Below are 11,985 nucleotides of genomic sequence, written 5' to 3'. Positions count from 1 at the left end.
TATGCAGTGCCGCTACCACGCCGGATTTCTCCCTCGTTCCCTTGGGGTGACGTATTTCCAGAGAGAGTCTCTAGCTTGTCCTCGATTCTCGCAGCAACAGCCAATGAGCGTGCTTCGTTCGTTGGCTCACTGCATGGTGGTGCCCTCTCCGGTTGTAGAGGGGCAGCATGCTTATACCTGTAGTTGACTCTGGTGGCTGATGTCCGCCAATCCGCATCCACCTTTGATTTTTCAAATATGGCATCGACATGCACGCACTTCGCCTGATGACAGCGGGCCAATCAGGAATTGTCTCTCTGATTTTTCAATTAACATTAGACTCTGCTCATGCCATGTCCTGTAGGCTCCTGCCCTCTGGTGCTTTACCCTCGAGTTCACGCCAAACTCAAATCCTCTCAGCTCCGGTATTTTGTGACAGGTGAGATCGGTGTCGTGGTTACAGTGGTTTTCCTGGCAGCCGAGGAGTTTCCCAGGCGATGATGGGGCCTCAGACTCAAGTCCCCAGGTATTCGACGTCGTTGATTTCTCCAGAAGATCCCTCTGTTGCTCCAGAATATCGCTGTGGAGTGAGAAACGAGGCAGAATCTTCGCGAGTGTGCCCTAACCTTTACTAACCCCGTCCCGAGACCGACACCGCACCGTGAGGATAGTTTATATTTTAAATATTCCGTTTACTCGTATTTTATCCCCCGCACGTCCAATCGAGGACCAAAATTACCCACATTGTCACGACATAAAACTCGTATAATGATAGAAACATTATAAAAATCATTTATCTACCAAGTAGTGCAAATGCAAAAGCCTCTCTTGGAGATTCTATCGGCTGATTGTAAAATGTGGCGAATACTCCTGACCTCTCAGACCACCCTGCTGTTTTTCTAATTAGATTGAGATTTACCCCTCGGGTGAAAGCTTTTGAAACAGAAGCATGTCGTGTGCTATAAGCGCTGAATCTCTGAGTGTCAATACCCGCTTTAGTAAGTAATTTCTTTATCCAGTGTTCTATAGTCTGAGATGTCACAGCCTTAAAGGGTTTTTTGGTGGAGATAAATAAATTCTCTGTAGTCTTCCTTAACTCTCTCGTTATTTCCAGGTATTTTATGATACTGGAAGCAACACATAGTCTTTCATTTTCACGAAAAAAGGGGATCAGCAATTCTGGTTGAACTTTACCACGTCTCGAAGTTTTGATTCGATCCGGAATCTTAATCTTAATATTGTCGTCTGAAATGACGATATTCTTTATGATTATTGTTGCCAGAGTTTGGAGTCTATGACTTGTTATGAGTGCTAAAAGAGTGGTTGTTTTTTCTGATACTTTTGTTCTGTCCTGTGAATCGTGTATATTATCAATATAGTTCAATACTAAAGAAGTATCCCATGTACTTGAATACCTAGGTTGATTGGGGCGTGCTTTGTACACCCCTTTGACGAATCTCGAGAAGGATTCGTCTTTGGAAATGTCACTCAATGCAATAAGCGAAATTGCAGAGAGTGCTGAATTAAGCGAACTGTGGCTGTAGCCTTCGTTGAACTTTTTTGTTAGGAATTTGATAATCATTGGAATTTTTACGTTAAATGGATCACATCCCTGTGATTGTGAGAAATCCCACCATTGCCTGAGATGTCCCTCGTACTACTTAAGTGTCGATTTTTCTATTTAATTGATGAATAAATCTGTAGATTCTTGGGGAACCTCCTTGTTTAAATATGTTTGCCAGATAACTTGACCGCCACCAGGAAAAGGCTGGTGGATAATGGGAGTGTCAGCATTCTCCAAGGAGAGAGAAGTAACTCTTTATCAGGATTAAAAATGAGTGGTTTCTCACAGGCTAATTCCATGAGCAGAGGGTACCATGACTGGGCTGGCCACAAAGGTGCAATGATAGTACCTTCTGCTTTATCCAAAACAATTTTCTTGAGCGTAAGAGCTAATAGAGCAAAAGGAGGAAATACATAAAATTTTCTATTATACCAGATAATTGTAAATGCATCGATATATTGCGCTTCTGGGTCTGGACAGCTTGAACAAAAATTTTTACATTTTGTATTTCCCCTCGAAGCAAACAGATCAATGGAAAACGGACCAAATTTTATATTTACTTCATTGAAGGGTCTAGCAGAAATTTTCCACTCCGTATCAATATTTTTTAGTCGAGAAGCATCGTCTACTTCTGAATTTTCCTCTGAGGGAATATAAGAAGCGAATAACCAAATTTTTCGAGATTCACACCAGTTCCAAATTTCTTTAGCTAGGCTAGTAAGGTGTGGAAAACGATCTCCAGCTGTTTTATTTACATAGGATATCGCCGTCGTATTGTCCATTCTTAGAAGAATTTTACAATTATTCGCATTTTTGGCAAAAGATTTGAGTGCTAAAAAACATGCTAACAATTCCAGTTAATTGATGTGGTATTTTCTATCTGTTAGCGTCCAGAAACCTCCTGTTTTTATTCCCCCTGAAAAGGCACCCCACCCGGAGAGTGAGGCATCTGAGAATATTTCCATGTGAAATTTAATCGTTCTCATCGGGTGAACCCCAATCACCACATTTTCTTTCCACCAATTTAAATCTTCGTCTACATTCTGAGTTACTGTCATTTGTGCCTCATAATCATTATCATTTAATAATTGAACGTATTCCAGTCTTTCGAGACTTTTACAATGAACTCTGCCATATGCAACAGCTGGACTATATGCTGTTAGCACACCAAGTAAATGAGCGAATGAACGGATTGACACGACTTGCCCTACACTAAATCGCTGAAGTAGCTCTAAAACTTGTTTCTTATTTTTATCGGGTAATTCAACTGTGTATTTCTCTGAATTAAGAATAAAACCAAGATATTTACATTCTTGACTAGGTTCAAGTAAACTTTTTCTATAATTAATGACCAATCCCAGCTTCTCCAGTAAAGTAATTGTTTCTGTCACATTTCTTTGACATAACTCTTTGTTTTTACAAATTAAACGATCTTAATATTCATAATGTTAGCCCCCCTCCCTCCGTGTAAAGGGAGTATCGTGCAAAATGTAAACTCCCCCGGGCACGTATATTAAATAAAAATAAATAATATTCCTAATATTAAAATTCTTAAAGTATCGAAAATAATACTCAATAAGAAATCAGGCAACTACGCATTTCACTCTATCATATGTAATCTAATTAAAAATAAAGTTCTATTGTACCAAAAAATTAATTGGGAATCATTAAGAAAAAACAATTTATTCCAATGTAAAAAATGTCAAAGACTGGGTCACTCAAGTGTAAATTGTTCATTAGATTTCAGATGTGTTAAATGCAGTGAAGCACACAAACCTGGTGGATCCGCACTTAAGGAAAACTCTGGTAGATCACTCCTTAAATATGTTAATTGTAATCAGACAGGACATCCCGCTAATTATAAAGGATGTTTGTTCACTCGCATAGTGTCAGGATACTGAGGTGGTGATTGTGGGAAAGTTTTTAGTGTGTTGGTAAATAATTTAGAGTTCGTTAACTATACAGGGTGTCCCATTTTAAACAATGCACCCAAATATCTTCTAAGGGGCGCAAGTGACAGGAAATTTTCAGAGACATAAGTTGTAGGGTTCCGAAGAGGACATTTGATGCATGCATTTTTTTGAGCTTTCAGGATCATACTTGCAAGCTGCAAGTATAAGGAGCTTTTTTTAAAATGGCAATCGCATTTTTTACCCCAATGAAACTTGTTTTCCTTGATGAGTTGTTTTCAAATACCTCATCATTCATGTGAACTCCTTTAATTTTACTCGGAGAATGCGACGAAAATGAGTTCTGTTATCAAACTAAAGATTCAGACTTTTTTAGCGTGACCCAGGATGCACCACATGGAGGTAAAGTCTGCTCGCATCCCTTGCGCTAAAAGAAAAGGAGGAAAAATAGCGCAAACATGTGTGGAAGTTCATGCGCTCATGAGTTCATGAGTTGTTCAATGTTTCCACCGTTAACTTGCAAGCACAACGCTATTCGGCGGCGGAAATTTCCAACAACCCTTCGAAGAACTTGGGGCGTAATGCTTGCAATAGCCTCCCTGATACGTCTCTGTAAGTCAACCGGAGTGGTCGGCCGATTCACGTAAACAGCGTCTTTGACGAAGCCCCACAGGTAGTAGTCAAGCGGCGTAAGATCCGGTGATCGTGGAGGCCATGAAATGTAAACACCCCGACCCATCAAACGATTCGGGAGGGAACCATTCAGATGATCCCTCACAGTTCGAGCGAAATGAGCTGGAGCGCCATCCTGCTGAAACCACATTCTCTGTCTTGTCTGCATGTTCACGTTCTCCATCAGCGCTGTCAACTCCAATTCCAGGTAGCTTTGTCCGGTGACATTACCATAAAAAAAGTATGAACCTATCACTTGCTCATCGACGATACCGCACCACACGTTCACTTTCCAACGATGCTGATGATCAATGTGTTGAGTCCAGTGAGGATTTCCTCTTGACCAATAATGACAATTGTGTCGATTCAACGAACCACTACTCTGGAACGTTGCCTCGTCACTGAAAAGAACGTACTGGAAAAAATTCGGATCTTCATTCAGTCTTTGCAAGGCCCAGTTACAAAAGTCAACACGATTCCGACTGTCTTGCGCGGACAATACTTGAGTCAACGTTATGTGATACGGATGGTAGCGGCCAGATCGCAGAATTCTTTGTACTGTGCTCCGTGGTACACCTAAATCTCGTTTAATTTCTCTCAAACTGATGTGTTGATTCATGTGAATCATAGCGAGAATGGCAACAGCTCGTGGATCATCAGGATTAATACCTCGTTGTTGTGGTTGTTGTCGTCGAAAAGTTCGTCCTCTCCTACAATTCCTTTCAATGTTCCGAATTACTGCATCTGTGGGATGACGTCGGCGATTAGGGTACCGTTCTCGATATGTCTGGGCAGCGGCTCGATAGACTCCGCGGCAATCTCCTAATACGGGTAAAATATCGACAATTTCACTCGCTGAATACATCGTGATGTGTTCAATGAAATTACAGGGGATACTAGCTCGATTCTGGTTGAATTGAAACTGTTTCAAATAGCAGAATCCTCGAGGTAATGGGGAATTCTTTGTTATTGTTTACATTCCATAACTACGGTTGGTAAATGGAGTAGCAGAACAATTATCTACGCCAAGACGCGTCAAGGGTGTGTGAATCTTCAATTTGATAACAGAACTCATTTTCGTCGCATTCTCCGAGTAAAATCGAAGGAGTTCACATGAATGATGAGAAATTTGAAAACTACTTATCAAGGAGAACAAGTTTCATTAGGGTAAAAAATGCGATTGCCATTTAAGAAAAAGCTCCTTGTGCTTGGAGCTTGCAAGTATGATCGTGAAAGTTCTAAAAAATGCATGCATCAAATTTCCTCCTCGGAACTCTACAACTTATGTCCCTGAAAATTTCCTGTCACTTGCCCCCTTAGAAGATATTTGGGTGCATTGTTTCAAATGGAACACCCTGTATATAAAAAATGTTTATAATTCAGTCACTACATTTATTTACACACTGATGAAAGAATAATGTTTATGGAGGTGAAAAGAAAACTTATAATGTAAAACAATATCAAACGAGAATATATTCAGAGGTATCGAGAAGGAGTTCGTCGAATGCTCGATATTGTCGCAAAGACCGAGAGAAAAACAGTTTATGTCTAAAGATGTATGTTGAATTTATCCGGAACGCGGTGTAATTTGTTTAATCCTTGAGAAAAACAATTTGTTGTGATATAGAAACTAAAACTTTAAAACTGATTTGAAAATGCGAGAAGCTAGGGTTTCTGTAGTACGACACGGACCATGAAGAGAGATTTTTGCAAACTGGGTATTTCAGAGTTCCAAGTTTTCCGACGATGGAAATGCCGCGTTCCTATTGGTTCGGTGGCGTGGGCCCGAGGGAAGCGTTGGAAGTGAATTGAGTCCGTGTGGATGCCTGCAGTGAGGGTACGGGAATTCACTAATCCTTGAGATTCAATGAGGACTCGGAAAACTGAGTCGTTAGGGACCATTAAGGGCAATAATCGTAGAGCTAGTTCTTCCAGACCTTTGTGTTTGTAGTCATAAACTGACTCAAACGTGTCAACTGTTTTGAGTGGAGGGATTAGTGAGAATTTTCATTTCTGAAACTCGGGGAAAATATCGACCGCAATTAAATATTTGGGAATATTTCAACCGTAATAAAAACCTTCGTTGGAAAGAGATTTCAGCTGTATTAATAGTAACAAAAGACGGGAAAAATTTGATCATGATTGGATCATGATTGGCAAGAGACGAGGGAATACAAATATTTCACCGAACATCCGTAATGAAACGATTTACGCATCGAGAAATAGAATTGTAAGGAAATTTAGAATGGTTAATTCCCCGGGAATGGTGATTTTAGTATTTCAAAGTAAAAATTGATTATTTGGGAAAAATCCCTTCTGTGCCAGAACAATGTTCCTATTATAGAAAAGCCCTAGAGGTAGTTAATTCAAATCATTACTCAAATAATAAGATTAGAACCGATAAAATTACAATGTCAGAAGAATTCATTCACAATACTCTGTTATGATTATTGTTATCGTCAACTAGCAATTATATATTACATTATTAATTATTACTTGTTGAAAATCTTGTGGGATTTTGATGATACGGAGATCAGGAGGGAAAGTGAAGTGTGATGGATTGCCGGAGAATAAATTAAGATGAGTTTCGTTGATTGTCACTCTATTTAAAAACTTAGTGCACTGACATATACACTCGATGGATTTCTAATAAATAGTTGATTTACCGAAGTAGACTGTATAAATACGAAATATTTAGATAATAGACCAGATAATTTACGATGAGATTCGATAACTTTGCCGATGAATTTCCCGATAAATGCGCCGATGTGCGCCCGGATAAGTTTCAGTGATTCGGTCCTGATGAGAGTCGATGGTGTATTGATCACCGTGGAACACGCTCACGACTACGTGCGTGCTCGTCGATAGTCGGGAATTTCCGTAAGGAACGGGGAAATAAGTTGACCCAAAAAGCAGGCCAGATTTTGAACATCCCGCCCGTCCTGCGTCATCTCCTGGTGACGAAGTATAGTTGATGGTCCTCACTGTTGATGCTACAGTAGGTCTGCTTTGATGGGCAATGGAACTAGTCTGTGAATTGCCCGTTGAATTTTCAGATGCCCTTTCCTCCGTGTGACAACTTTTGTCAGGTTGTCCTGTCCTGGATGAATTTCGATGGCTCGAGCGAGGGGCCATTTAGCTGACGGTTCCCATTAGTCCGTGATGAGGACCAACGAACCAATGTTAATTTTGTTCGTTGGCTGTCTCTACCGGTAGATTTGCTGATATCGATGAATGCACAATGAGTGCCCAATGAGTGCTCAATGCTCCCAGAAGTTTTGGATCCTCTGGGTGATAATTTGCCACCTGTTGAGTCTATCCGTGGTGATTTGCTGGAGTGATGGTTCAGGAACCGCCGTGAGCGGTTTTCCGATGATGAAGTGCCCCGGTGTCAGGGCTGATGTGTTTTGCGGGTGGTTGATGAGTGGGCAGAGTGGCCCAGAGTTGAGTATGGCCTCGACCTGAGTCAGAAGAGTCGTAAATTCTTCGTACGTCAAGGTCGAGGTTCCGATGGTCCTCCTGAGGTGATGTTTTGTTGACTTCACAGCGGCCTCCCACTTGCCTCCCGTATGTGGCGAGTGAGAGGGGTTGAATATCCACTGTATCCCGTCTGATGCTAGCCGATCCCTGATGACAGCCGATTTGCTGGATGCCTGGTCGAAGAGATTCCTGAGTTCTGTCTCTGCCCCGATGAAGTTGAGTCCCCTGTCACTGGTCAGAGTCGCACAAATACCCCGTCTTGAAGTGAAGCATTTATACGCCGCGATGAAGCCCTCCGCTATCAGATCCGTTACCATTTCCCGATGAGTTGCTGATGTAGCGAAGCAGACAAACAGACAGATTTATGCCTTGTAGATTGTTTTGTTTGCCCCTGATCCTTTCCATCTCAGTACGTTGATTGGGCTAGCAAAGTCCACTCCTGAGTGGAGGAAACCTCTTGATGGTTTCACTCGTCGCGCAGGCAGCTGTTCCATCAGCTGTTGGGCCCTCAATGCTCGATGAGGTGCACAGATGTGTGCCAATGTTAGTTGAGTTCCCCCATGGAAACTCCGTTGATGAGTGTCTGCGATGATGAGCGTTGATAGCGATGAGTGACCTGGGAGAATAATTGGATTTTTGTCCTCCGGATCCAACGTTGATTTTCGTAGACATCCGCCCAGGTGCATGACGCCGTCCTCCAGATATGGCATCAGCATCGCCATTCGATGATTTGCTGTCAGTGAGTTGCCTACCCGTAGAGTGTTGATTTCCACCTCCAAGTAGAGCTATTAAGTGTACCTCACCCAGTACAGTCTTGCCTCTTCGAGCTCTTATGGTCCTAATTGAGGAGATTCCGGTGGCGTCTGCCATTGGAAGCGTCTTGCGGCTTGATGGATCTAGGCTGTGCTCCGCAATAGTTTCGTCAACGATGAATATCTGATGAGCAGTGCATCCGCCTCGGCGATTTGCATTAGATGCGAGCTGATGATTGGCGGTCTCGCTTCTCCAGCCGCTTTTGATGATACTTCCGTTAATGATGATAAGTCCAGTGATGAGGCTAGCCATTGATCCAGTGGAAGGACAAGCCATGAGGGTCCTGTCCACCACAGATGATGCTCCGCCAGTTGCTTCGGTGATAGACCCCTTGATGCGCAGTCCACCGGATTCTCCTTGCCATTGATATGTCTCCAAGTGGCAGAATACAGAGTGTCTCTTATCTTACGTACCCTCTTCTGCACGAAGTCTTTCCAACGGGATGGATCGCCGTTAATCCAGGTGATGGCCACTGATGAGTCGCTCCAGAGATGGACTTGTATGTTTTCCAACTCCAGCGTTCGTTGTACGTAGGCCACAAGATCCGTTGCCAGGAGAGCTGCTGTTATCTCTAGCCGTGATATGGTCATCTTCTTGAGCGGTGCAACCTTGGTTTTAGCACAGACCAGGGTGACAGTCGTTCCCGATATCGCTGATGATGCTCGAAGATAAACCGATGCGCCCATCGCCAGATTAGATGCGTCCGCGAAACCGTGTGGTTGAACTTCCGTCGTATTGGGCGATAAATTGAGTCATCTCGGTATTAATAGGCTGCTCAGCTGCTGAAGTTCCTGCCTGAAGAGTTGCCAGCGTTTTATGAAAGCCATTGGAAGTTGATCGTCCCAGTTGAGTTTGAGCAGCCACAGCTCTTGGATGAGTATTTTTGCCGTGGCGATCACTGGCGCGGTGAGTCCCAATGGGTCGTAAATTTGCGCAATCTCGGACAGGATCACGCGCTTGGTAATGGTGTCCCGATTGAAGCTCCTCACTTTGTAGTGAAAGGTATCTGCCTGAGGCTGCCAGCAGAGCCCCAGCACTTTCACCGTTGATTCCTCAAATCCGATGGTTGGAGCTGATTCCGATGAGAGTCCGAATCGTTTCAAACTGTATGGCACATTATTGCACCATTTCTGCAGGAGCATGCCGCCCGCCATGTAGAGATTGATTAGCTGCCTGATGGTCTCCTCCAGTTGATGCTCCGTTTCTGCACCTGCGTATATGTCGTCGACATATGGTCCCTTGATAAATATCCGTAAGACCAGTGGAAATCGATGACCTTCGTCAATGGCCAACTGCTTCAGCACGCGTAGCGATAGACAGGGAGCACAGGTACCATAGGCGACTGTCGTCAGTTGATACTCGATGGATTGGCCGTTGTCGTCCTTCCAGAGACTTCGTTGATAGTCCCAGTCATCTTGTTGTACCCGGATCTGGCAAAACATCTTCACGATGTCCGTACCGAAAACAAACCGATACCGACCTAGCCGGATGAGAACCCCGGAGCTGTTCATTTGCAGTTTAGGTCCCGTATGGAGGACCCTCGTTGAGCTTCTATGCGAGGGATCGAACACCACTCTCAATTTTGTGGTCGTGCTGTCTGGTTTAAGCACTGCGTGATAAGGCAAATAATATGCCCGTTTCGGCTCCGACGTCGATGATGCTCATTGCATGTGGTCCAAGGACTCATACTCCTCGATGAATTTTTTATAGCGTGTATGAGTGTGCGGCTCCGATGACAGTCGCCTGATGAACTTCTGCAACCGTCTCTTGGCCGATGATGCTGTATCCCCCAAGGCGGCTGGCGATGATTTAAACGGGAGACGTACAATGTTGCGTCCCGTCGAATTTTGTCGATGAGTCTCGATAAAGTGTTGTTCACACTCCGCTTCAGCCTTCGTCAAAACTGATGATGATGATGTATCCGGTAGTTCCTCCTGAGTCTAAAATTTCTTCAGAAGTTCCAAGAGTTGTTGGCTTGCCGTCTGTTTCGTTACTTTCAATGATGAATTCGGAGCACAGCCAGTGCCGCAGACTGGCCCCGAAATAGTCCAGCCGAAGATGGTTTGCTGGGCTATCAGATTCGTCTCCTTAAACCTGATGATAACCTCTCCGATGACTCTCCCGTAGACGTCAGCTCCGATGATGATGGCGATGGCCCCAGGTTTTAAGATGTGAGGATCTGCCAGTTGAAGTTCTGCAGTTGATGAGGAATCGTTGATTCACAAGTGAATGGCGGTATGTTCGCCGTCAGTTTGCTCAAGATGTGGGCGTTAATGTTGATTTGAGTAGCGGGTTCGTGCCTCGGTTGTAAAGCGAGAGTCGCTACACCACGCATGCTCCCCGATGAGGTTTCTCCGATGCCGACGATGAAAATTGATGATAGCTCAGAGACTAGTGTTATCTCTGAGTCCTGGTTGATGAGGATCCGTGTTGACCTTGAATTTCCATGATGATTGAAGGCGAAAACCCTCGCCGTCGGCAAGATTACCAGTCGAGTTGCATTCTGATGAGAACGTTGATGGTATCCACCGGATTCACCTGGTACGATTCTAATTATTGATTGATCTGGTACTCCTCTGATTGACGATGATCTCCAACGTATATGGGCTTTAAATGAGGTTGATGTCCCATCCCACCTGGGACGTCAGGTGGGATGGGACACCATCGACTTATTCCCACCTGGTACTTTGTCCAGGATCTCCAATCTGATTGTGCGAGGTCATTGACCTCTTCCTCTCGATGAGTGTCTGTGCAGATGATTTACTTTGTGATGCTGCGTCTTGGCACGATGATGGACCGGATGACTTGTTGACAGGTTCCTGGTTGATGAATATCTGTTCCTTGATAATGGTCAAGTTGTCGCTTGCCGGGTTGGTGTTCTGTGGGGTCTGAGACAGTCGTAAATTCTCCCAGTCGACGTTGAACCATGATGAAGAATTCCCTGAAAAAAAAAAAAAAAACTATCATTACATTTTACTGAAAAGAATTATTATTATTTCAAACAACTGATTCTTCAGTTTTATAACTATAACATTTTATTACTATTACCATCATTATTATTCCTATTATTACAGGTATATATATATATATATATATATATATATATATATATATATATATATATATATATNGCGTATCTGGGAGACCCGGGTTCGATTCCCGGCTGGGTGAAGCGGAAATTCCTAACTGTTCCTCCCTCAAATCGCATAAATAAAATAATGCCTAAAGGAGGTTAGGCGGTGTTTGAGGTGAATTTGAGAGTGAATTTCTGTGGTTCCCGGTAGCTTAGTCGGTAAGAGTGCCCGGCGCGTATCTGGGAGACCCGGGTTCGATTCCCGGCTGGGTGAAGCGGAAATTTTTTCTCTCTAAATTCTAATTCTCTTAGAATTTTTTTTTCGGGCACTCTTACCGACTAAGCTACCGGGAACTACAGATATGGATTTCCTAACTGTTCCTCCCTCAAATCGCATTATATATATATAGGAACGTACATAGTACGTTCCAACCGTATCGAGTCCCCATAGTCATCGAATCGTAGACTCTAGATGTCCCTGTATATTTTATATG

General features: G+C 43.3%; 1 protein-coding gene across 1 annotated transcript; it reads right to left on the bottom strand.

Annotated features, from left to right (window-relative positions):
• Positions 1–7,385: 7,385 nt before the first annotated feature.
• LOC107038425 lies at positions 7,386–7,922 on the bottom strand. The gene has a single exon (XM_015257524.1). The coding sequence runs from the start codon at positions 7,920–7,922 to the stop codon at positions 7,386–7,388; it is 537 nt and encodes a 178-aa protein (XP_015113010.1).
• Positions 7,923–11,985: the final 4,063 nt, after the last annotated feature.

This window comes from Diachasma alloeum, unplaced genomic scaffold (assembly GCF_001412515.2).
Source record: "Diachasma alloeum isolate Michigan unplaced genomic scaffold, Dall2.0 Dall_scaffold_00282, whole genome shotgun sequence".
Classification (NCBI taxonomy): domain Eukaryota; kingdom Metazoa; phylum Arthropoda; class Insecta; order Hymenoptera; family Braconidae; genus Diachasma; species Diachasma alloeum.
Note: the sequence above shows the minus strand (reverse complement) of the source record. Positions and strands in the feature narration are given on the sequence as shown.